Genomic DNA, 26,396 nt, shown 5'->3' with positions numbered 1-26,396 from the left:
TTTCAAGATTGCAATTCTTTTTCCTGCTCACACTGCTAAATACTTTCATTATTATCCCTCTAAATATTAGAGTCATACTCCCATACCCACAGTATCTGAGCATATTTAATTACTGATTTCAGGTAGACAGCTGACTAAGGATCTTGACTAAGGATCCCTGCAGGTAAGGTAGGCTAACTGAAAACATGAACAAATTTCTGTCCAGGGAGACTTGAATTCGCACAGTTTGTGTTGTTGCTGTGAAGCAACCACAGCAAAGATGTCCAAATGAAGTAGTGTCTTGTCTTTAGTTACACTTGGCTTTCTCCATGCTCTGTTACTGGTTCAGCAAAACTCATCAGAATCCCACCCACACAAGTGCAGGAAAGGGAGGAAATCACATCTCCAGTGAAGTCATGAAGGAGCAACAATCTTCAGATTTGTCCCCACAGAACCAAAAATCTAAATACTTAAGATACTAATTTCTTACAAAGTATTTCTAACTGCTTTTGAAAAAAAACAACTAAACAAAAACAAATTTAAAAAAACACCAAACACAAAAAACCCAAACAAACAAACAGAAAAAACCCCAGAAACCCTCTCACCTAGAAGAGGATGGTTTTCACAAAGTACATTATCTAGAAGGACAAAGATGTTGTTCTCCCCAGTCCTGTTGTGCAAGCCCAGACTAAAACTTTAACCAGTAATACTCAATATAAGAACACCTTGAGCAAGAGAGTAACTCATCATATGTTTTACAGGATAATAGCTGTACTGCCTCACAATTTATTTGCTTTTAGCTAGTATGAAGTAGACAATTATCCTCCCTTTAGCTTACACCACATTTTTTCCCACCTGGAAAAGCATCTATACATTGGTAAAACTCAGCATGACCAGAACATACGTAAGCACATATAGGACTTTTCCACACGATCACCTAAATTATGCATCCCTCAAGTCTTCCTTACTACTTAGCTTACTTTTAATTTGCAATTAACATGTCCTCTGTAACCATCTGCTTCTACCAAATGAAAAATTGGAGTCATCAGACTGTAACGTTATACTGAACAATTATATTTGCACTAGTAGTTCAAATCAGATAAATCAAAATGTATCAATTTTTATCCTCTTGATCTTGCGATATATCTGCATATGCAATGCTTGTTGCTGTAGAAATCAACTTTTACTCTTGAAAAATATGGATTTTTAACACATTGATATGCAAACTACAACTTTGCTTGCAGTCATACCAACTAATACAGCTTTTGCAAAAAGATGACACCAGAGGGGGAGATTCTCCAAAGCACAAGAGGGTTAAATACAGACAAAAATCACTGAAAAATGTTAATGGATTTTGTTAATTTCCCCTTTGCCTGTATTTCTACCCAGCTTCCCTTCTGGTTTTCAAGTTGGTTTGTTTTGTTTTTTTTTTAATGGAATCAAGCTGCTGGCAGTAATGAGAAATCTATAAAATATAGAGAGCTCTCATTGTATAAAAAGGAAACACTTTCATGAAGTGCTAATGGATATTCCCATTTGCTCTAGTGATACTTGAATGATATTTTACTCCATAATGCTGTTAGCACAAGGTAGCAGATTTTATACTAGTGGCAGTTCAAGAAATATTTAAGGTCTTTTACACTATCAGTACTACATCCTTTCTATATTCTTGAGGGGGGGAAATAAGGTTATCTTTCTGAATCATTGAAATAGAATCAACTGGTAACCCTGACCAGCTGTTGCGAATGGTACGGCCAAGTTTGCATGAAAACATTTGGGTGAATATGGGTTAAAGGGTCTACCTAGACCCTTCCTTAAGCAGATCTTAGCTCTCCAATTCAGCATACCACTGGAATATCCAGGCCCAGCTATGCCCCTGCTCTGACCAGCCAGAATGCCAAGGGACATTCCTGGCACTTGGGAATTGTACAGGTGATGTGTACATCACCTAAAGCCTCCATACAACACAAGCAACCTTCTTCAGATCTTAATTCCCAGGGAGATAAACCACCTTATCCTACACTCAGATTAACACAACAGGCAAACATAGTATGATTTATATTAGGCAGACACTTTACCTGGTACAAAAAGCACATGCAATTCAGCCAGATCTGCAAAACTGCTCAATATCCAGAACCATGCTATAAGTACCTAAAAGGTGCCTACTTTCTCTGGTGATCAGTAGGCAGGAATTCCAGCTGATAGTGAGCTTTGCTTTTAAGAGAGCTTACATGCCCCCATGCTAGTGTTATATCATGAGTCCTCACCTAAAATCCAAACAACCCCCAAAAAAACAAAAAAAAAAAAAAAAAAAAAAAAAAAAAAAAAAAAAAAAAAAAAAAAAAAAAAAAAAATTAAAAATTGAACAAATCTATGATGGATTACAGCTGCCTTTCCCTCTTTAAAAGCTGCTTCTGCTTTGCAGCTCAGCTAATCAAACTGGAAACAGCTGTGAATGAAGCAGCACATAAACAGCTTAGCACGGTCAAAACTTACCAACAGACCATCCTGAGGGGGGGGATACACATTGTGAACAGGTGTTTTTAATTTGGCCTCTAAACCTTACTCACTCAGTGACCCCGATATAGAGGCAAAACACAAAACATTCTCTTTTTTTCAGTGTTTTCCAAAATCCTGTGCCACTGTTTGCTTATAAGATGTGAGGTTCTCATGGCTGGTTGCACCGCTCCTTATCCAATTACAAAAATAAACAAAAAGGGAAAAGGAAATAATCCCATTCATCCTAGCATTCTGCACACAGTATAACCCTACTTGGCAATTCTTCTTCGCATCCTTTCCTTTATTGATAGCAACAAGCTTTTGTAACCTGGGAATGGAAATGGACATGATCAGGAGGCTCAGAAACCTCTTTCTAATCAGCCAGTGATGAGAAATCTGAATAAAGAAAACAAAATTCAATTTCATTAGCACACTGGAATTAACAGAGCAAGCTGTGAAAACTTCACTGCTCATTTGCAGTGTGAATTGGGGACTGTCACAACTGACAAATTGACATTTTCACTCCACAACATGACTTGAAGTTCTAAGCAGAACTGCTTTAAACATGGCCTGTTGTTCAGGAAATTACCAAAGGTAATGGAGTGATGGAAAGCTGCAAATCTGGCAAACTGTTTTAACACAACTATTCTCAGGTTTTGAGAAAAAAAAAAAAAAAGAAAAAAAAAAAGTTAAAAGCTCAAAAAGTGCAAGTACATCAAACTGCAAAAATGGTACAACTTCCTTCTTGTTTGGCAAGATCCAGCAATAAATAGACACCACACCAAAACAGAACTGTCAGTGCTGCCTAGCAGGAAGCTTATCAAAGACATTTAGAAGCTTTTTTATGAAAAACTAATTTTAATGAAGTCACATCAGTGTAGAAGAACATTCCGGTGGTCAGAAAAAATATTCCAGAACATAAATGTAGCCAGAAATTCAGTGTTACAAGCAAAGAAAATAGTTAGCAGGGCTCTGAATCATAATTCTGAAAGAATAAAAATGTGTAAAAAGAAAGATCAGGTCAAAAAATATATGAATTGTCACTGATGTCACCACCTACCCTAAAGACAGCATCCTTTCATACCATCCATTTCCAAATATCTTGTCCAGAATTCATAACTTACCAGATTAAAAAACCTCCCTTGTGTATTCACAACTAAGAGGCAACATCACCCTAACCTGTTCTAATATAGCCGATAACTTAAAGCAACAATATCACCAGAAATATCAGACCCTGAATATGGCCCACAGAATATGCAAATGATTGCAATTTACCATTTGCCTGCACATCAGATTCCTGTACATCAAACCAGAGCTGGTAGGAAAAAAAAAATCACTTCTCTGTATAATTAAAGCTGTGTGTCATTCCATAAACTTGCACTTTTCAATTTCAGAGCTACCCTTGGCAATTTTGAGTATTTTCTTAGTCCAAATCATTTTGGTCAGTGAGGCTCAATTTGTTTTCTGTGATTTGCTCATTCCATTTAATTCAATTTTTCTGATATACAAGCCCTCAATGTCTCTAACTGAGCTCTTCATCTAATATAATTTCCTTTCAGCTTTTCAACATTGTCCTTTCTCCACCACTGTCCCAGGTTCCCTAGCTCTCAGCAGTCTTATCCTAATTATTGCTCCTGTATCTTGTACAGTCCAGTATTATTTCTTTGGCATTCAAGTCAGATAAGCCCTCTTTCCCACTGCCTGAGCAAATGCAGGAGAAAATTGAGGGCATAGTGGTAATACACTTTCAACTCACTCTTCCTGGGAGAAATAATTACAGAGGAAATCTTGTTTAGTCACTACTGCCCTGGGAGAGAGTATGCTCAGTTCAGATGAAATATTTGGAGGATTGTATTGCCAAATCCTAACAGGTCTCTCCAGAGCACAATTGAAGCACTATTTGTCAACAGCCAATAACTGGGTCAAATTCAGACATTTCTTCAAAAGTGCAACAAAAGAAGCAAAGAAAATAAATTAGAATGGAGCAAAGAGAGAATAAAAACCTAATTTAGTTCCAACAACTATTAAGGACAGCAGCACAGGGACAAGAAGATAAGCACAGCACTAACCTGGAGGAAAGAATGAGTTCTGAAGAGATCTCAGGGGGATGTTTTTAAACCTAAAAAGTCTTTCTGTTGACCTCTCATCAGATGAGATATACATGTTTAACACACTTTGAGAGTCAATGTGACTCTCAGGAGAGCAGCAGGAGTTTTCAATGGAGTCCTCTGCAGAGCAAGAGATGGAAGGAGCATTTCCACTTCATTCCCCAGTGCCCTGTGTAGCATGTCTCTTACTACCACATTTTCATAGACCATAAATTTTAACCACTTTTTTTTTCTGCATTGCTCTGCAGCTGGTCTTATCAGCTTTGCCACACACAAACTCCTGCAAGAAGCTCTGTGAAGTCTGGACCTGTGCAGCCAGGCTATCAGTAGAGGCTGAGATCCTCAATCTTGCATTGATGAAGATCATTTCTAGTAGAGTAGCCCTGAAAAAACAGGTCTTTGGAAACCCTATACTCAAATGTCCACCAAGAGTTAAGTTCATTTAAGTAATGGACACAAATGCAGATTTACTTACTGATATGATGGATAAAAATCATGTATAGGAATTTTTCAGGTAAATGTATGTTGTGGTTTTTAATTTCAGGAGTTTTTCTCCAATCCCCTCCTCAATCACCTCAGCATTTGCACTTCACTTTCTTTTGCTTGCTTCTTCTCTCTTCCCTTACAAATACATAAACAGGAATCCAAGTATTTACACTCTGATAAGCTGCAGTCTTGTAAAATGAAGATTTTATGCTCAACCTCAAAATCCTTGTTTCTTCTTGGTGGCACAAACAAATTAAAAAAATAACATGTTCTAAGATAATGTGATGCTTCTTATTTTTCTGAACTCGGAGAACAAATTTTCAATGTCATTTGCACATTTTTAGCTTTATGATTATCTGACATAATAGGTAACACATCTCATTATGAACAATATTTGTCTTTTTGTAACATCAAAAGTGTTTTGTATATTTTAGTTGTCAGCACATTATTCTGTTACCTTGTATTTCAAAAATGCACTGGAATGGTGCCAGAAAGGACAGTTTTAGCAGCAGGATTTTATTATTGTTTCAAATCAACAAGCAATGTAATAAGACTTTGTAAAATACCCTGCCTTCACAAGCAAATCTTTTGTCCAGCCAGTGGGAAAATGACAGAAGGAACGGTTCCTTAAAATGAAATTGCATTTGAAGCTATATAACTAATTGCAGCTTTAAAAATGACAAATCAGGTTGAAATTTCTAGTCAAAAACATAAATCTATTATTCAGTATCTTCAGTATCACATCTGTTCCCTAAAATGTAAATATTTACAAATTTATTTTCTTTTTCTATTTTCTTTTTCTATTTTTTTTTTAATATTCACATTCTTTTGCACACTTTAATAATGGTTGCTACATTTTTGGACCCCAAATCCCCATATTCCCATAACTAGCTTCATGAACCTAAATTAAAGACGTTAGTCATGATGAACTTCTCAAGAGGTTCAGTTTCCAGTGAACACCAGATGCTGGGTTCGAAAATCAAGGGCTGGTGGCAACGAAAGTGGAACTGGACAAGAAGAAATTATGTGTTCTTCCTTTTTGGATTTGTTGGACCCAGTTTTTGGCAACTGTTGGATTTGGACATCAGTGGGACTGTGATGCATCCTCGAGTGCTAAGGCATTAAAGGAGCTCTGTTTGAAAGGATGGACTCTGGCAAACCACAGCTACCTGCTGGCACTGCCACCCTGCTCTCCACTGCCATCCAAGGCACTCCATCTTCCAGGAGGCTGAATAAACACTCTTCCCATATGTCTACCTTGCAGTGCTTGAAAAAAATCATGACAGGCTGTCTGGACTAAGAGAGGAAATAGTGCAGGTCTTTTAGATGAAGATCCATAGCAGGCTAGTAGAAGTTCTTGTCATGCAATTTCTTGTATTACAGAGGACGCTGCATTTTTTTATGTGCTGAGACACCAGACATTTGGGAAAACAACTTGCTGAGCTCAAGGCCTTGGCATGTCTTCTTTGTTTTTCCAATTTACTAGACACAGGTCTCAAGCTTCAAAATGACAGGTCTGCTTTTTTACCCTGCTGCCAATATAAAACTTTCCCCAGCCCTAAAACATAAATCTGGGGGAAATTGGGGTGTGTACAGGCTGTGTCTGTATGCCCATTTCTGAGTTCAGCTACCTATTGAAGGAAATGCACCAGAGGTTACAAATCATGCACAGTACCAGCAATGAGGTCTCAGACTAAAAAGAGAGGAAAAAAAAAAGGCATAAAGGTTATTTTCCCTTCCTCCTCAGCATTATCTCCAGCTTTATGATTAAGTTACCACTTTTCTTCTTTTCTCCTCAACCTTCTTTTTTCTTTTCTTTGGTCATGTGGTCTTGGAGCAGGACTGACTGGATAATGACATTTTCAGGTAGACAAAAAGAGGTTCTTTTGTACTTTGCAGCATGCACAGTATCCCAGGAACAATGCAACAATATTTTTCATAGATAATTTCATATTCCTATTTACCTCTGTTACCCTTTTCCCTCTAAGAGACTGTCTGAAACCACTCCATATGCACAGACTAATAATCATGCAATTTCACTTCTCTTTGTTGAGATGAGGTATATTTGTTCTGGAAACATATTCACAAGCAAGAACACCTAACTAAGCCAGCCAAAGCTATAACCCTTCCTGAAACAAGTTCTGTGCTGTAGCACAGTAGTAAATACAAAGCTAAAACCAAGGATCTGTTCTAAAGAAAGCCTTGTGAAACTGTTTGATTATGACTCTCAACTAAATCCACTTTTTAGAAAACATCTAGTAGCAGTATCACATCATATTCAAACTGGTTTTGCTAATTTTATATTAGGCACACTAACATTTATTGAGTCGCATGAAGGATTATAACAGATTTCAGAAAGTGTTACATAAATACTAAGCCACGTTTTCTGAAGTGTTGCCTCTGCTTCTGTGAGCTGGCTTTGGAACTCTGGAGAATTAATGGCACCATAAGAGTGCCTTTCAGAAACCTACAGGAGATCCAGAAGAAGGTTCCAGTCTGCTCCAGCAGCCACCGAAACAGATAGCCAATATTTTTCATGTCAGTGTTCACTACTGGGATACAAGAACAACAGTAACTGCAAAACAGCTATTTATTGCTTAGGCAGATGCCAAAGGCTTTATTTATTATCCTCTCCCCAGAAACCAAATATTTGTGGGATGCAAGTGCTACTTGCATGCCAGTAAGAAAAGGCTTTGCTTTCATTAAAGGAAGGTTTGAGAAATTCTATTCATAGACTACTGATTCCATTTGAACATCTCAGATTCTTACACATCAACAGGAAGAGTGTGGGCTAAGTGATATGGTAAAATTATAGTAATAAGTGGTTTGGAAAGCTACAAAATCTGCTGCAACACTGGAAAGCTATCATTGTCTCTAAATGTTAGTAATCCCTTCCCTCATATGCAAGTACTTCTTAAGGTATACAGAAAAATAATTTTCTTGTGGCTTCCTTAACGTATAAGAATGTAATATTTACAAATTTTATTCATATTTATCAAACCCCATTTAAAAATTATTTCTGTAAAGTTATTCTATGAATTTACACAGTTCTGCCTTCGTCCACAGAGAGTATCTGTAGTGTTTGTCTGAAACCTATGGCAGCTCTCTGGAGATGTTCATAAACCACATTTTGACTCTCTTAAGAAATCATGTTATTATTACCATATGCCCTCTAGCTGGAAGGAATGTCTTCATTTTCAAAAAGTTACTCATAAAGGTTACAAAGGTACTGTTCTGAAGACAAAATCACTTGCTGGCATGTAATAACACAAAGATTAAGGGAAAGCACACTCAGCTGTTCTGCTTACCACCCTTTTCCCAGGTAATTCACTTTTCCAAGTGTTTTTCACCACAGCACCACCTTCTGTCACACCACAAGCCCTGGGAGCAAGGTGGTTCACAGCATTAAGACAACACCAATCACACTACAGCTTCCATATAATCTTGCTTCCCTTGGATCCTGAGAAAAGCTCAAAAGTGCAACTGGCTGGAAGCTTCCCACCAGAAAGGGTCCATGATGAAAGAAACCCAGCCACTCCAAAGCCAAAATATTTTAGGGAAGACTTTTTTTCCGCATTTTTTTCTCAAGTTGCTATCATCAAACTTGAAACAAATATTTAGTGTTGCCCAGTTTGACCTACTTATGACAACTCTGGTCTGCAGAAACTACCTGAAATATTAATTTTCAAATGAATTTCATATTGGGGTATCCTGCCTGTTGGGAATAGTGGATCAGAGGTCTGGATGCCTTTGCAGATCCCTGCTCTCTTCTAAGCTGGATTTACACATGGCTTGGTAGAATCAGGTCAGTAAATTAAATCACAAAACATTTTGATTTAGAAAAGCCTTAGTTTTACTTAGAAAAAAAGACGGTGAGACAAAATGTTCCACTGCTTTAAAAAAATTTTTGAACTTTTAATTCTTTGAACACTTTTCATATGTTAACTTTTGTCCTTATTAGGAAGTGAAACAACTATCCTGCATTTTCTATAGGACCAGGGATGCTCACAACATAAAGTTTAGTGCTGCCCAAAGAGGATAACATAAGACTGGTCACAAACCTGTCCTTTCAAAGTTCTTGCTTTTTTTGGTTATAATCTTTAATTTTAATTAGATTTTTCAATACTTGAGTGTTTTTATCACCATGAGGAGGTGCTACTATAAAATCCGTAAGTTTGCTGCAAATCAAGGACGTAAGAATTTCTCTGGTTTCACTAAACCTGTGTTTCAGTTACTCTAGATGTGGAAAAATGTCACATAGGCACAATATTCATACAAATAAATATAGACATGTTTACACTCAAACACACAAAAAATATGGTATTTATGCACTTCTACATAAAGAAAGAAAAAATGTCCAGACAACACTTGAAAAGAACATCCTCTTCCACCACAATATGCATATAAATATTATGTAGTGATAATTATTGCAAAGGTGTTACAATTCCTTATATATTACTCTCATTTTTTCTCATTATTTCATCTCCAAATTTCTGTCTATCTTTGTGAATACCCTTTTTTTGAGCTATGAGCTACATTAATTTTTTTAACTCCATACCATGTGTGCAATATTGTAGTCAAAGGGAAGAAACTGAAATATCCAAATGCTGTTTCTTTTTACACCTGCTCAGAGGGACAGTGACTGTTACAGAATTTAGATAAAATAATATTGAATGGGAGAACACAGGCTTTTAATTCCACACATCTCAGTCATGGTTTAATGCACATGTGCTTTAAATCATGCCCTATTTAACACTTGTGACTGTACAGCTGACCAAATCTTCCCCAGAAAATATTTCCACAAACTCTTCCAGTTACTTGAGAGAAACATACAGCAAACATTTTTTCTACAGCAAAATCACTCAGCTAGGGCTACTTTACAGACAGCTATTATTTCTGCCCCTGCAGCTAGAAAATAACTCTCTACTTAAAACAGAAGATTTGGAAGATTTACCATTAACAAATATATGCATACACTGGAAATCAAGAGTTTCAGCTCATTGACTATAGAAAGATAATAAGCTGTGTCCTACCTATGGTGGTAATAACAGTGCCAGCAAAGAAGAAGGAACTTCCCAAGTCCCAGTGACTGATCTGAGCAGATGTGTTTCCTAAAGGTATGATTCCTGCATTTATTGCTGCCACTACTTGCTGCAAGTTTAAAAAGATTTTGTCAGTATTCATGAAACAATTGTATTCAGATATATATTATACAGTAAATTGATTAATTCATTAAGTATTTGATCCAAGCACTAAATCAGAAAAGGATCTGTGTTGCTTTGCTCAAGCATTATCACTCCATTAGGCTACAATTTTTTCTTCAGCAACAACTCCAGGCAATGCAGAAGAGCGTAAAGTCTAGACCATTGGGGAGAATGCAAAATCTGTGATATTTCTATCGTAGTTAGAAGGCAAACACAATTATTTTTACTGCTGCAACTATTTGGTGAAGAAAAACATGCATTAGACAAAATTTATAACGAGAGTTTCCCACAATGTTTCTGAGTTGTGTTAGGCAAGCAAATGGACTTCTTAAAAACAGTCTTTTTAAAACACCAAGAAAAAATGGCCATGCATTGTTCTGTATCAAATTAATTCCAAAGAAAGAAAACGCTTTTAGAAAACAGACAATTCAATAATTAATTACACATACAATTATAAAACTTTCATTATTGCAACAAAAAATTCAGTCAAATATCAAACGTTTTTCTATACAACTATATACTTCAAAAATGCTATTCTTGAAAAATTCAGTTCTAACAAATAAAATCAGCAAGCTTGCCACTAGTGACATCTTCATAGTCTCAAGAAATTGGAAACTTTTCTTCTTTCAGCAGTACCAAATACTGTCAATTCTTATTATAAAACATATTCCTGTTTTGTTACATCACAATTGCAGATATATACTGTAATTGTGATGTAACAATTGTAATTGTTATAAAGAAAAAGTATTTTTAAACTTGCAACAAATATTTTTAAAATATAAGTTTTCATTTAATTCCCTAACTTTAAAACAGGATTTATTTCTAATTATGATACTTGTAATAATTGGTGTCTAACAAAAAACAGAGGAAGTAAAACCACGAAGTGAAAATGAGCATTTTAACTGACTAGTAGTTCCTGCTTGGCAAGATGTACAACAATAATTAGGTACATAAATATATTCAGTGATAGGACAGACCAGAGCCATCTTCCCTATGGGCAGTCTGTTGCAGAGGAACAGTGTTGTACAGTACTAATAAATTTTTCAGTCCTAAAAGACATTGATTATTTGGAAATGAAAACATTTCTGTTACTAAACTGTCCCCACAGAAGTCACTTGATCTGGGCAGAGATTTTGAAGTAACAATGTGGGATTAACTAGGACATCTATTTTTTATTATGGGACTTAAACCCAACATGAAATCCAGCTTAAATCCAACATTTTCAGTTTGCCATTTTCAAAGCTCAGATGCACAAAAGTAACCATTTTGAAATCCATTGAAATCCAGGGATCTTCCTGCCAAACTTAAACCCTTTCCACCATCCAGGGTTATCAACAGAAAGCCAGCTGGGGTATCTTTACACAAACTTTTAACACCTTTTTTTTTTTTTTTTTTTCTTAAAAAACATCAGGCAGACATCAAAGAAGTGGAATTTTCAATCCTACTGAAGAAGGAGAAAGGATGGGGAAAGTGAGGGGGAAGAGAGTTCAATTTTCCTTTGTGTTGGAAGCATAAATCTTCTACATTAGTACATGATGTACAATTTGGCAGGAGCAAATACAGCAGCACTGATACTGACAAGTGTTTCCATCCATGTAGGAAGGGACACACCAGACTAAGAGGCATGTGAAAACCATCCCTTGAATTGATTTTATAATTTACACAGCACAGATGCTCCTTTGATTGACAAAGAAATGTAAACAGTGTGCTGTGTTATACAGGGCTCACTGAGTGATGTTACACTTCAGGGGACTAAGAACTGCCATCACAGGTCCTGATATCTGCACATGGGAGCACACTCTCCAGTGAGGACATTACATGATATAGCACTGGATCAATGTAACCTTTGGAACGATTCTTGCTTCATTCTTGTTTCATGTACTGGATGAAGATGCTACCCAGGGCAATGCACCTGTTTAGACAGTCTAGCAAGACCAAGTTTTATACAAATCCAGATATAAAATGGATTTGTAAAACCATCACTGCATGTTTTTGAAACCTTATGTACCTCAAGGCCTTTTTATATGAAAGGTGTGGCAATCTAAAGTGCTCAATGATCCACTACAGCCATGCACTTACTGACGTCATCTACCACACCTACATTTTTCCTGGGCAAAAAAAAAAAAATACATCTTAACCCAAAACTGCCCAAGGCACAACAGATGGCTACAAAAGACAATTAGCCGCTATTATTACATCTCTGATTTTATCTAACTGCCAATCAGAAAAATAATCAGGGCTGCTTTCAGAGATGCTTCCTTTTTGTACAGCCTCCTAAGTTCTGACTACACACACTTTTAGGGACTTTCTGAGTAGGAGGCTGCATCTGCATCATGGTGTTCAGATTGGCTTGGGTGAATTGCTTTGCCATTTATTTATTTAATTACTTTGGAGCTCACTTGTATTTTGGGAGCCAAGCCATTCTGTGGCAGTAAGATCTTCAAATTCCTTGTGGATCATTTAAAGCATATTTCCCTTTTGAGAGTTTGTATGTACTTCAAAGTAATTTTTTAAGTTCTTCTGTTATGAGGAACACTTGAATAGAAATTTCTGATTTGTCTCTGTCAAGAAATTAATGATGTTACAGATCACTCACCTTCCTCTTTCTTTTCAAACTGAAGACTCTTTCTTATTAAATAATATATTCACCTATTTAAACAAATCTGTTATATATCACATATAAGTGGTTTTTAAATGTTTTATTTATACTGATAGCATTTCTCATCGACTTTCTTTGTACATTTACTGATTCACATTTGTAAATTTGTTGATTGTTTTAAGCATAGTTTTAGTCATAAAGGGACAGATGATACCTTCATCATCATTGGGCTGTTGTTTCCAAACACACAATGTTATGCTTTCTTATGGGCTGTGACTGTGTTTGGGAGAAGCTAGACTAGATACCAAAAAAGCTGCTGCATTTCATTCTTTCAGAGTAATCTGTAAGGGTCTTCCTGACTAACACGGGTGACAGGTTGGTAAGATTACTGGTTTACTGAGATCAACTGTCTCATAAAGTCTTTGAATGTTGCCTGCAGATTTTTCAGGAAGGATGACTGCATTTTCAGTTCTTTGGATCAGAGGATAACTTTTCTTCTTAGTCTGATCCACTATCATAAGAAGACCATCATCCAGGACTATTACCAAGAAAAATTTAAGAAGAAAATAATATATTGCATAACTCCTAACACTTGTACATTTCAGAGCAGTAATTTCAGGGTAGCATCTTTGTGACATGTCCACCCCACAAACTTACCTAGAGGATTGGACATTAACACTTCTCTAGCCCCAAATAAAAACCCAGGCTCCACTAACTTCACTATGGGACAGGATCTCAGTCTTAGCCTTCAAATAACAGGCTTATTATTCACTGTCAGAGCCGTCTGCCACCTTAATTCATGGTCTTTTAGCCTATTTTTAGACTGATGCCTTACTACTACTGCAAACTTCATTTGTCATGAGTTTGACATCTTCCTTCCTTCCTTCCTTCCTTCCTTCCTTCCTTCCTTCCTTCCCTCCCTCCCTCCCTCCCTCCCTCCTCTCCATCCCCAAGTTCTTGAGATCTTTGGTTTATCCTAGCTGAAACAGCAGTGACAGTAACTATGCATTTTTAATCTAAAAGCAGTTTCATGGAAACTCTACAACATGTACAGTCATCATATGCTACAGACTTTAAACACTTTGTGTGATTTTAACATGGGAACTTCTTGACTTACAAAAATTATTTTCCATTATTAAAGTTAACTGACCTCCTCAGTGGCAATTTTTCTAGTATTTTATTCCATATACAAAATAAATTGTTTCAAAAATCAGTTTTGTTTCAACACTACAGAATCAGTCAGCATTGGAACACAGATGTGGACAGATTAAATTCTTAAATTATGCAAACAATTTAACTTGCCTTACATTCTTCCATAATCTTTGTCTAGTACTTGTTTGATGTGAGGTGACTGAGGACTGTGCAGAGGGTGGGTCACCCAGCACATGGCATCCAATCAAGGCCTCTATGCACCATGATTTTTAAAATGATAGTATATAAGTTACACTTACAGTAATATGTTTTTCATCTTTAATTATCTTTATAATGGTGAAAAAAATCAGGCCTTTTTTTTTTTTTTTTTTGATAGTGAAGAGAATTGAGATAAAATTTTGACACATTTAAGAATTTTAGAAAATTCCCATTTTTTGAGTTAGGTGGATTCTTAGGCTGCCTCTGTACTGTATCTTAGGATAGGCATGAAGTGTGTCTGAGATCAAGTCCTCACTTGCACTACACCTACACATCCCAACAAGCTGGCTTTGCAGCCACATTTGGGAACAGCTTTAGCAGAGTATCAGAGAAAAGAGGCAGCAGGGATGATTGAACCCAGAGTGGACAGGCCAGGCATGACCAGAGCTCCAGAAGCACATAAGCAAAGGCATTGCTTTCACACCACACATTTTTTGCTTGAAATCAGAACACTGGGAAAAGGAGCATGAGAACACAAATCACATTTTAATTCATAGTCAGTATTTCATTTCCTATGTAGTTTAGAAACACTTTATAATAAATACATTGTGCAGTTTTGTGTTATTCCTGTGCTCATGCAGGCATCTCTCTGTAGAGGCCATGCTGAACTTTGCTTTGCAAATCAAGACATAGAATACTGTGACTTTAGTTCTGTCAAAACAAGAGATAAAGCAGTCTTTTGAACAGCACAGTCATTTTCTGAGAACAGAAGACAATTCTAGGTCAGGAATTTCATTTCTGGTGCTCTGACCCTGCAAGGAGTCAATGGCATTGACTGACAAAAGGCAGCCTGCTGGCCAGAGAGCTACATTCAGTAAGGGGATGCAGAGACACAAGAAAATAAGGAGAGTTTATAAAGTATGAAGGCTGGCCTCTGGTAGTCAACTGTTGTCTCTCATGGAAATCAGGCAGAAATAAGTATGTGTCAAACCAGTCACTCCAATGCTCATCTCCTTGTTCCACACCAGGTTCTGAATACATGTTTTTGTACCATCTTCCAGTCACTTCACTTCTATGAAATGATGTAACACAACAGTTCATTACTCTCAGCTCTCCTACTGAAAGATTAAAATAGAATCACCTCAAATTATGCTTCTGATAAGATCCAGAGGGTGCTTTCTTTCGTTACCCAGCTTGTCAGGAGTTAGCTTGTGCTTCCTGGCAGTTACTTGACAAGTGATGTCAAAGTCAGATGTGCCTCAAAGTTTCTGAAAACCATTTCTCAGCCTGGATTTCTTGCTCCACTGCTGTAGTTCTGCTGCCTTTTGACGAGGGCACTCTCCCTTTACAGTGTAAAGATATGCCTCATATGGCCCAGCTACTGCACAAATCCTGTGGTTTTATTTTAGCTTTGATTCACAAGACATGGAAATCCTAGTTCTCAGTTCAAAGGCACACCAGGATGCTTTTAACACTTAACAAACAACTCTCCAGCCTCAAAATACATGGGTTTGGGCCTTGATGTTGAAAGAGATTGCAATAATATTAGTATTATAATTCTGTGACTCCTTGTTTTTCTTTTTAGTTTGTATAACATATGAGTGTGCTCTACACTGGAGACTAGTACCCCACAAACTGAAGAACTGAAGGATTCTTTTCACACTCTTTCACAGCTACTTAAACTAAAAACATGCACAAACATAATGAACAACATTTCTGTTTCTAAATATGCTTTACAAACCCCATGGGTATCTATGTGTATAAATTCTCTGTGTGTACATACACATATATATGCATGCACACACATATGCACATTCAGGGAAGAAGGCTTTTCTTTGCTTCTTGAAATAACAGACTGGAAGAATTATGCAAACAGCTGTTCTGCAGAACTGACTTACTAATGAGTCATATCTACCACCCTTTCTAAGACAAAAGCTGGCATTCAGAAGCAATCAGGCTAAGCTAAGTTCTAGGTCCATAAAACTGTTCATCTGAAGGAAATGTAATCTTTACAGGTCTCAACACTAGAAGCAGCAATAAAAGTTTGAGACCAATCTGCTTGAACAAAGAAGTGACAAGGGCAGTTAGAATTTATTTGTTATTTTTCCCCCAAATAATGCTCATGAAGGATAAAAACCACTTTAAAAAATTCCTTTTGGCTTAACCACTATGTAGAGAATTACTACAGAAAAGGGAGCTGTCCTGTCCCTGGAGGAAATGCTCCCAGGCAAGAGAAAGTTTAGCCAAAAAATCCCTCTTCCAGGAGCTGAGTACAGAACCAGAAGAGGGAGAACGGCAGGAACCTAAGCAAGGAGTGCACACAGTCCAGGGGCTGCTGCAACCCATCCACACCCAACCACAGCAAGTGAGTGTCTGTGTGGAGCACAGGTCTGGGTAAGGGTGTAGTCAAAGGTCTTTCACAGAGATCTTTCATTTAATAAATATTTCTCTGATCTGGAGATTCAGGTAGAACTGGGGGGGAGGGGTTGTGGAAGGAGAGAACTGCATTTGAACATTTATTTTGGACAGAGTGAAGCAGAAAGGAGACACAGACACAGCAAGAGGAAAAAGAGACACAGGATGTTACAGTACAAGTTAGGACTGCCAGGACACTTAGAGTTAAGAGTACATAAAGCCCAAGTGCTCTGGTGGGCAGACATCTTACCAAGGACAGACACATGCCCAGGCCAACAACTCAAACTACAGCTCCTGTGCCTCGTTTTTAACTGCTTTGAAAGTCCTTCATTTCTTCTTTCATTGCTTTGAAAACATCAACAGGCAGCTCTGCTACTGTTATTTGCAATTTGTCATAAGCTTCATAACTGAAATGCAGATGGCACATTAAAAAACCTGATGCAATTGTATTTTGGATCCTCATATAAATTAATAAAATAGAGTGCAGCCTCAATTTCTTCTATGCTGGTCTACCAGTCTTTTCAAGGCTTTAAGTTTTACAAAGCATAAATGCTGCTTCCAGGCTAGGATTCTGACATGGCATAGTTTCTGCTTTCTTTTGGAGAGTATGGAAGGAATTGCAAAAGGAGAGACTAAGAATATTTATGGTTTAAATTGGTACATTCAAATTACCTCAAAAAGTTCCTGCCTAGAGTACCTGTAAGCTACAGCTCACAGGACTGAAAATGTCTACAAATGCTGTGATTCAAAGAATGAATAAAATTTGTTTCAAGCTTAATAGGTTTAGTTAATAAATTTTAATCTTGTCTAAATAAATATTGTATTTGTCTGAAAACAAGACCTTTGCATCTCTGTGTTTTCCAATCTTAAAAAATTAAACAGCATACTCAAATACCTTATAATCTCTTGGAGAGAAAGGATTTACACTTATTTATTTCAACAGTTTTCTACATAATCAGGGCTCAAAGAGCTTATCTGATGGAATTTAAATATATATCCAAAAAACTATTTTCAGGCAAATATAATTTTCTTGTGGCTACAATGCACATTGTAAAGAAGCCTGTGAAAGAGGCAAAATCAGTTACTGATGGAGGTGCAACTTAATGTAGTTACATGCCTTCAACTATAAAAATAGAACCACAGCAAATGCATACTTTGAAGTAAAATATTTTTACAAAAATGAATCACAGAAGAAGCCATGATGACTTTCTGGTGATGCCAGTTTAAAGAAAGAAACACTGCTCCCATGTCATTCACAATTATGTCAGGCTTCCCTCAAGAGAGAGATAAAGAGGGAAAAAAAGCATTTGTCCTCAAGGGAGATTAAAAAAAAAAAAAATTTGGTCTCATTCATAATCTAAGAGATGAATGGAAATAAAAGGGGCAATGCAGCTGACACAAATGTGAGATGAAAACAGGAATGGCACACAACTCTGGATTCCTGCACGGAGAGCTGCTCTCCCGTGTTAGCCACAAGCCCGCACAGAACCCAAGGAGATCAACTTGTGGGATCCATGTCCGTTCAGCAAATCCTGGTGGCTCATTAATTCTTTTGGTTTGTTTGTTTATTTTAAATGCAAGCACATTTTTGTGGGCATTCAGTTTCCAGAAGAAGCCACATGCCCTGAAAGGGGCTGGATTTAAAACTCTACAAAAGTATTACTGCTGAGACAGCTTGGTGCAGCACCCTGCAAATTTGTTCAGATTTCAAAATGAAAGCTTTATAAGGCAAGAATTACCACACAGAGCACTTGGAACACATTAGAAGATTGTGCTTTTTAGTGTAAGACTATTTTTTCCACTTGTTACGGTTTCAGAATAAATATATTTGAAGGACCTTTCTTCTAAAGGAACAGGAAATTAACTATGTTCTATGATTAACTTATGTTCCATTGTACCTTTATTTGAAAACACTTTATTAATTTTCAGAATTAACTAACTAAAATAACTATAATAATTCACACCAGCTTGTTGAGACATTTTAGATATTTAAAATAATATAACTAAAATTTTTCTTATTTCTCTTTTTTGTATGCAAAAATAATGCATTAAACAGCTTGCTTAGATTTTAAAAGATTTTTTTTTTTTCCATTTTGGTTTAAAAAGGTCAATGTGAACAAATAATTGATGAGCAATATAAGATGGCATTTACATTAAAAGTTCTTCTCTTTTTTTTTATTTTTTCCTAATCATCTTTTTCTTTGGCAAGGGGACAAACAGTTGCTTCTAATGCCAAGACATCCTGCAACACAAAATATTGACCACATACCTACATCTTAGGAGCAACATGAGTTCTGGGCAAGGAGAAAGCAAATTCACTGGTTTTGCATGCACCTGATTTCTTCCATAGGATCTGTGGATCCTCTAGAGGGAATGAGGTGTATGAAACGACAGTAATGACAATTTTATGACACTGCTGTATATCAAATTCAGTCAGGCTCACCTGTTCCCAGAGACAACCCCAAGAGATGACATGAAGGAAGACACAAGTATCTCATGGCTGCAGAGCACTGCAAGAGATGAGTGCCACCAGAGCAGCAGCAGTGAAACCTAAGGTCTCTTTACATTTGCTACCATTCACAAGTGCATAAATATAGCAGGACAATTTTCAAAGTTATTGACATTACATTTTGTGCATCTGAGTTTGGAAGATGTTTCTAACATTTTAAATGCTTAGTGGCAAGCTTGCTATAGGAAACAGTCAACAAACTAAAAGACAAATAGAATTAGATTGAAATAGTTAGATACAAGAGCTCCAGTTAGAGAATTATTTCATTCTTTAAGGCTTATTGTTGTTTGTGTGTATAGCTGGATTACTCCCAGGTTTCTATCAGCTTCTACCAACAAAAAGCTCAGTGGTGAGAGAAAAATTGTTGGACACAAGATATAAAAAATCCTTAGTGTAAATGAAGATCAGGTTTATATACTTTGTCACACATTCATTAAATCCACACAGTCTGAACTGCATTTACGCTTTTATTCTGTCATCTGACAGTTACTTTGCATTGCATGGCAGGGCCAAATTGAGAGCAGGCACAGAGAGAAACCAAACCACCATTCATGATGAATTGTAGAGAGCTCTTCTCCAAAAGAAGAAATAGTAGGAAAGAACCTGGCTACATTCCTTTCTGCAGCTTTATAATGCATTAAATATCACAAATAACCTTTACCAAATCAATGTTTTCTCATCTGTTACCAAATGAGATCCTCACAAGACCTTCCAACTGAAACTTTTTAAAAGTGAAGTTTAACATTTAACATCAGAGCAGTTTGCTGCTCTGTTGTATTCTCATTACTCACCCAGGTACTTTTTGTACTTTTACAAGCCTCCCTCCTGGGGTATTTCTCTACTTGTAAATTTTAGATGTACCACCACTGAGTGCTGTGCACTGCCCACCTCAGCACCATTGGAGACAGCATCCAGTGATCCACTTAATGCTGTTGTTAACACTGGCTTCAGGCTACAGCAAAAGGAGATGGAATTGCCTGGAAAAACTGGTCTCTTTGGTGCACAGATATGCTCTGCATGACTTTTGCACATTTTTAATATGGTACTAAATGGAAGTGCTCACAAAATATCAAATTATGTACCTGGATATACCTCTTAAGGTCATGCACTGTTGTTGTTCATTTCAGGTATATTCTGTGACAGTGAGGCAACAAATAACTGAAGTGCTTTAGACTGAAAGATTTGCAATACTGGACCATGGAAGTCTGAGACAGAAGAAGTCATGAAGACCATATCTTTTTTTTTTTTTTTTTTTTTTCACAACATTTTTTTTTTTTTTTTTGTCAGCACAGGAATAACGCTGCTGGACAGGGCTGAAAAGTTATGAGGAAAATACAGGTCCTTCTTCTGAGGCAGCTGGATTTACCTCATTGCCATCCTTAAAGCACTCTCTTCCATTACCTTTGCACATTTTCTAGGCTGCATAGCAGCTCTCTGTTGCCCCATATTTTACATCTATATAAAATATATGATGTCTGTAAAAGTATAATTCTCACCTAGTACACCCAGAAGAGCCACACAATCAATGTGACAATACAAAGTTTCAGGAATTCAAAACCCAGGAAATAACCGGTGCCTGCTGAAGAGTTGGCAACAGTATATAATGCTGTACCAGGACAGGTACTGGGGACTGGTGAGATAACATAAGGATGGAGGAAACAGGAAGGGAAAAATCCTTATCCTGTATGTATATATAGAAACACACAATATTGTTTTAAACAGCTTTGTGACAAAAGGAAGATTTTAGCCAAGGTGCTGGAAACTCCATGGCTCCTGGGTGCTGGAAACTGGACTGTCATTCCATTTGTGCTTTTTTTTTTTAGCTGAATTTGTTCTCTCCACCTAGTCTCTCTGATGTGCTCACCTGAATAAGCTACCACATATTGTACTGCCTGTAGACAGTCTTCAGGTAGTCAAGCCTCCTTCAGAGTAAGGATTGAACTACAGAGCAGAAGTTTGTGAAGATCGAAAAAGCTTGGTATGACAAGCACCTTGAGCAATGACTAGCATGAAAGAGCCAAAACAGTATGTGGATTCCGAGAACATGAAGTTCAAAAAGAAACTTGCAATGAATTTCATTATAGTTTGACTCAAGGTAAATACTTGATTAAAGAAGACATTACAGTCTCTAAGCTCTGTAATTTTCTTCACACAAACTAACCATTCCAGCTCCCTTCTACTCTAGTACATATTAATTTTCAGTTTTATAGCTTTCAGTGAATTCTTAAATAACATTTACTTTTTCCTTGCACGCACTATTTATTTTTATTCATACAGACATCCAACAAAAACTGAAGAAACGCTGCATTATATTGTAATAGCAGTCAGACATAATGCCAGGGAGAAAAAATGTATTTCACTAATTTAGTTTTTGTGGCAAAGTGGCAACTAGGGAAAAAATATGACCCCAGTGAGTAAGATAGTAGCCTTGACCTGGAAAAATGAATTAGAGACTCTTGTTTACCATTGCTTTTCTATTTTATTTTGGGAAAGCAGAATTTCCCAGCCCTTAATGTCATTGACTTGATGTCATTGACTAACACTTTCTCTGCATAAAGCAAGCCACCCAAACAGGCTCCCTGTGCCCAAGCTTTGCTCCTGTGAAAGGAGTGTAATAGCACATTCCTACCTCCACATCATGGTGCTCTTTACAGACAAGCAGAAGGAATCAATGGCAAATTAAATTTTCCATTTACCCCAACAGCAAGCAGAGCAAACTCTTTCCACAATTCTCTCTCATCCATGTGCTGTGGGAGGCTGTGTCACTCCCCATGCTTCACACGCCTGTGCTTTTCTGGTTGTGGCAAGTTCATTAGTGGAGATGGAAGCTGTTGCCGATATGGTTATCTGTTCTCTGATGGTTGTACTGAAACTCATTTATTTTACACAGAATATCAAATGGGCGTTGAATGCTGATGAAGTGGGGTTTTATTATCAATCTGTGCTTCTGGGCAGAGAATCATAAATGCTAAAATATCTAAGTACTCCAGAGCAAACTTCAACAGTTTTTGCCTTAAGGTCCATCTCACAGATGATGTAAGATAATATTGCTTCAAAATTTCTTTTTTTATCTTCACAAGTACAGTATCTGACCTAAAAATTTCATAGGAGGATATTTATAGTAGCTACAAGAGTTATTTTTCATCAGAATGTGCTTGTATATTTCTCTGAAAGATTATCTCACATTCTGCTGGTCAAACCACTGGAACACAGTTATTACACAGTATCTAAATCACTATCGGCAGCATCTCCTCAGGCATGCCTGCTTGGACTAGTGGAGAGAGGAATTGTCTGACAGGCATTTTAAGGATAGCAGTTCTGGAATATATTTTAGCAACAAGGCAGGGGAGAAATCACAAAATACAAGACATTTTCCCAGCTTACCTTTAAAATTCAGAAGTAGTGTACCATAAAAAAAAAAAAAAAAAAAAAAAAAAAAAAAAAAAAAACCAAAAACTCAGCACATCAGAATTCTATATTTAAAACCGAAAAAACAAAACTGATGATTTTTCATGATGATGTTCAATGCACATTGGTCTAGAGAGGTAAAATCAGCTTCTAAACTCCCAGCCACATCTGCTGACAAAAAACACTAAAAGAAAAAGTGTACCAAAAAAAAAAAAAAAAAAAAAAAAAAAAAAAAAAAAAAAACCAAAAACTCAGCACATCAGAATTCTATATTTAAAACCGAAAAAACAAAACTGATGATTTTTCATGATGATGTTCAATGCACATTGGTCTAGAGAGGTAAAATCAGCTTCTAAACTCCCAGCCACATCTGCTGACAAAAAACACTTCCAGAAATTTTTTTCTACCCATGCATCTGGCATGCTTCAGAGTTCCTGCTTGCCATAAGTCTGGGTGCCCAACACCCTCTCCTGCTCTCCCTGTCCCATCTTGGCCTCTGTAGACCCAAATAGCCCCAAGGCCACTGCTAAGGAAGGAGTCAATCCTTGCCAACTCTTGACTGTTCGCTCATTTCATTGTCCCGCATTTCATTGTCCCATGCCCAGAACTGATGTGATTTGGCAGCCCTCTGCTTTTCCCTCCAGTGCCACTGGATATTCATAGGAACATGAGATTTAAGTTGGAAGGGGATTTATAAGGCTCTGGATCTAGTTCTGTGCTACTGCAAATAAATATCTCCCATGGTTCTGAGGCAGGTGACCTGCAAGGGTAAAGTTAAATAGGAATAAATATAGTTAAATAAATAAATAAAGTTAAATAAAGTGTTAATAAGAACACACCAATGTACATAATTTGTGGATGTGCCTTTAAGAAGCAGAGAAAATTGAGATTTAAGATCAAAGTAGGAAGCCCATGGTACTTTCCTGTACTTAAAACAAAATCAATATAAAGAAGCACGCAGCTGGAAGGAACACTAGTTTGATAAAAATCACAGTAAATTAGGAGTCCTTTAAGGCAATGGATAGTGTAGCTTCTTCCTCAGAATTAGGCACTTCAAATATTGACAGAACTTGTAAAGCACAATCAATATACCAATTCCTTTGTGAACTATTAATTATATATATTGCTGATGAATAATCATTTCATTAGCATAATGGGAGGCTTCAGTGAAAAGGCCCTCTACCAAGCATACTGGACCTAAAAATAGCAATAGCTTTTCAACCATGACGCTTTGCATGAAAATGCAAATGCTCAGCTTCTGGTCTTAACACTTGTTACATTGCTTGGCCAATAGAGAGCTTCACTTAGAAAGATTTTGCCCCTTATCATGGCAGTACTGCCATATATAATTTGTTCCTCTAAGGCAAGGTGATGAGGGGTTTGGTATGGATTACCTGAATCAGTTCATCAAGCTCTGTTGCATTCACACAGGAATGCTGAGATACAAACGTCTGCTTCTGAATCACAATGGTAGTTCTCTGGGAGGTCTCATGAGGCTGCTCCAGGGCTTTAAATACTGTTGCTCCAATTATTAAATACACGACTACCACCACAAAAATTGTTGAGACTGTCTTCCATTTCATAACATTAATGGCTGAATCGCTTTCCTCCCGTGAAGCGAGCACGGTAGGCTTGGTGGAAAATGATAACCTTGGTTTGGAGTTCTGAGTGGCCGATTTGGGATCCAGCAAGTCAGGTGCCGCCACTGGGAAAAATAAAAAAAGAAAGTTAATGTTTACAGTGCCACTCAGGTCTCACTAACTAAACTTCTTGCCAAGAGATTACACGAATTCTATTGCTTCTAAATGGAATTCTTAAACTGCTTAATTTTTCTCTTAATCTCACAACACCTTACAACATATCTGTTTCTCTAAGTAGTAGTGTCCATCTTACATGCATAAACACATTTGCAACATTTTCTATGTCTGTCCCTGTATAATATTGAATCATTTCCAAAATTTCAATATTTCCCCCACATCCTTGCATTTTATTAAGTTACTCTAAGGTAGTATTTTGTTGCAGAGATTCTTTATGTCCACTGTTCTCTCAAGCACTGCTAGGCAGCCTTCCAGCTCTGTTCTACCTCAGCATTACAGAAGTATCCGGAAAATACAAAGCCTTATCTCTTTCACCTATTTTGTCCTATGATCCAGCAAATGCTTTCGGAGAACAGCCATGTGATCATTTCTAAACTCCCCAGACACAACTGTAAAAATAAGACATTGCTCATCATACTGGTCTTAACAGTTTATTGATTACACCTTTCACAAAACAGTGGTACAACATAGGTGTGCTTACTGGAAGAGTCGTGCATTTGTTAGACCAGGTATTTCTATTTACAGCTACAAAAACCCCACCGGGTTAGGAAAAGAGTGGCTGAATGTGTTAATCAAGTACTTGGATAACTCATGTGACTACCAGTAAGTACATGGGCACTAAAAAAAATCCTCCACATCAAGTGCAGATAAAGGTCTCCTGCGGGAAGATGGTCACGGCAGTGACCACACAAGCTATATTTAAATTGTTTTGAATAACCAGTACGTTTTAAATGGCCAAGACAGCTCTTCCAGCCGCTGGTGGGAAAAGCTCAGATCTAAATCGAGAGGAAAGTCTCCCACAGGACGGCGGTGATGGGATGCGTCCCTGCAGGGAAGGTGGTACTTGGCAGAGTCACCGCCTGGGAACCCGCCGGGCTCCGGCACACACCGCTGCTCCGGAAAAAGGGGTCGGGGGGAGAGTGGCAGCCCCAGCCCGGATCGAGCGGGACCCGGGGCGCCCCTCACAGCCCGCGGAGTGGGCGCCGGGCGCTCCACGCGCGCCGCGGTCACGCCTCCCACAGCTCCGGCCCCCGCCCCACGGGCACCGGCGGCTCGGGCACAGCCCCCCCGTCCCGCACCCTGGCGGGGGGAGCCCCTTTCCCGCCGCCGCCTTCTCTCCTGCGGCAACCCCCGAGCCCTTCCGATCCCCCAGGGCCGGTGCCGCCGAGTCCGCCCGGAGCAACGCCGATCCGCCGTGGCCGCCGGCGGCGAACAAAGGAGCGGGCACCGGGCACCGCCGCCGGCCCCGCCGCCCCCTCCCCGCGGCCGGTGCAGTGCGCCGGGGGACGCCCGCCGCCCCCGCGGGGTGCAGCACCGGTAGCCCCCGGGAAGCTGCCGCCAGCGGGGATGCTCCGCCGCGGGGAGCGGCGCGGGGGCGAGGCGGCCGGCGGCGGAGCCGGGGCGCGGCGCGAGCGGGGCCGGGAAGGGAGGGGAACGGAGCCAGGCAAGGTACAAAGGAGCCCCGGGCCGCCGCGGGGAGCATCCCGTTGTCCGGTGCGGGGGAAGCAGGGGCGCATGCAGCATCCGCAGGGCTGGGAGCGGGGAGGCACGCCATTGTGCTCGTACTCACTTCTTATTTACCGACCCGGTGCCCTCTCCTCGCTCCACGGGCAGGCATTTTTTCTATGCTTGGATAGATACAGTTAGAGCAAATTTAAAAAAAGAAAAATTAAAAAAAAAAAGGGAAAATAAAAGAAAGGCAGGAGCAGACCGAGAGGAAGAGGCTGATGGATGGGTCTGGAGGAGAGGGAGCGGCAGGGGCGGGCGGGCTGGCAACGCGGATCCCGCCGGCTCTCCCCGGCCCCGCGGCGTGCGAGGTGCCTCACGTCGCGCATCGCGCATCGCACATCGCGGCGCTCCCGTGTGTGTGAGTGCGTGCGAGTGTGTCCGTGTGTGTGTGAGTGCCCGTGTGTGTGTGTGCGTGTCCGTGCGCGCTCCGGTGCGCCGGGCGTGCGGAGCAGCCCGAGCCCGGCGGTGCCTTTTGTGGGGCGGCGAGCAGCCACACCGCTGCTTGCCCCCCCC

The 26,396-nt window shown here is 38.8% G+C and overlaps 1 protein-coding gene across 1 annotated transcript in view; it reads right to left on the bottom strand.

The window, feature by feature from the left end:
- The window catches only part of KCNK2 (potassium two pore domain channel subfamily K member 2), a 103,413-nt gene that overhangs the window by 48,805 nt on the left and 28,212 nt on the right, over positions 1-26,396 (bottom strand). The window contains exons 2-3 of the mRNA XM_041426688.1: positions 23,952-24,262; positions 10,106-10,223 (exon numbers count right to left, since the gene is read on the bottom strand). Coding sequence (XP_041282622.1) covers positions 10,106-10,223; positions 23,952-24,262 — 429 coding nt within the window. The remainder of the gene's footprint in view (positions 1-10,105; positions 10,224-23,951; positions 24,263-26,396) is intronic.

This window comes from Onychostruthus taczanowskii, unplaced genomic scaffold (genome assembly GCF_017590055.1).
Source record: "Onychostruthus taczanowskii isolate IOZ18803 unplaced genomic scaffold, ASM1759005v1 scaffold93, whole genome shotgun sequence".
NCBI lineage: Eukaryota > Metazoa > Chordata > Aves > Passeriformes > Passeridae > Onychostruthus > Onychostruthus taczanowskii.
This window is presented reverse-complemented; position numbering and strand designations above follow the sequence as displayed.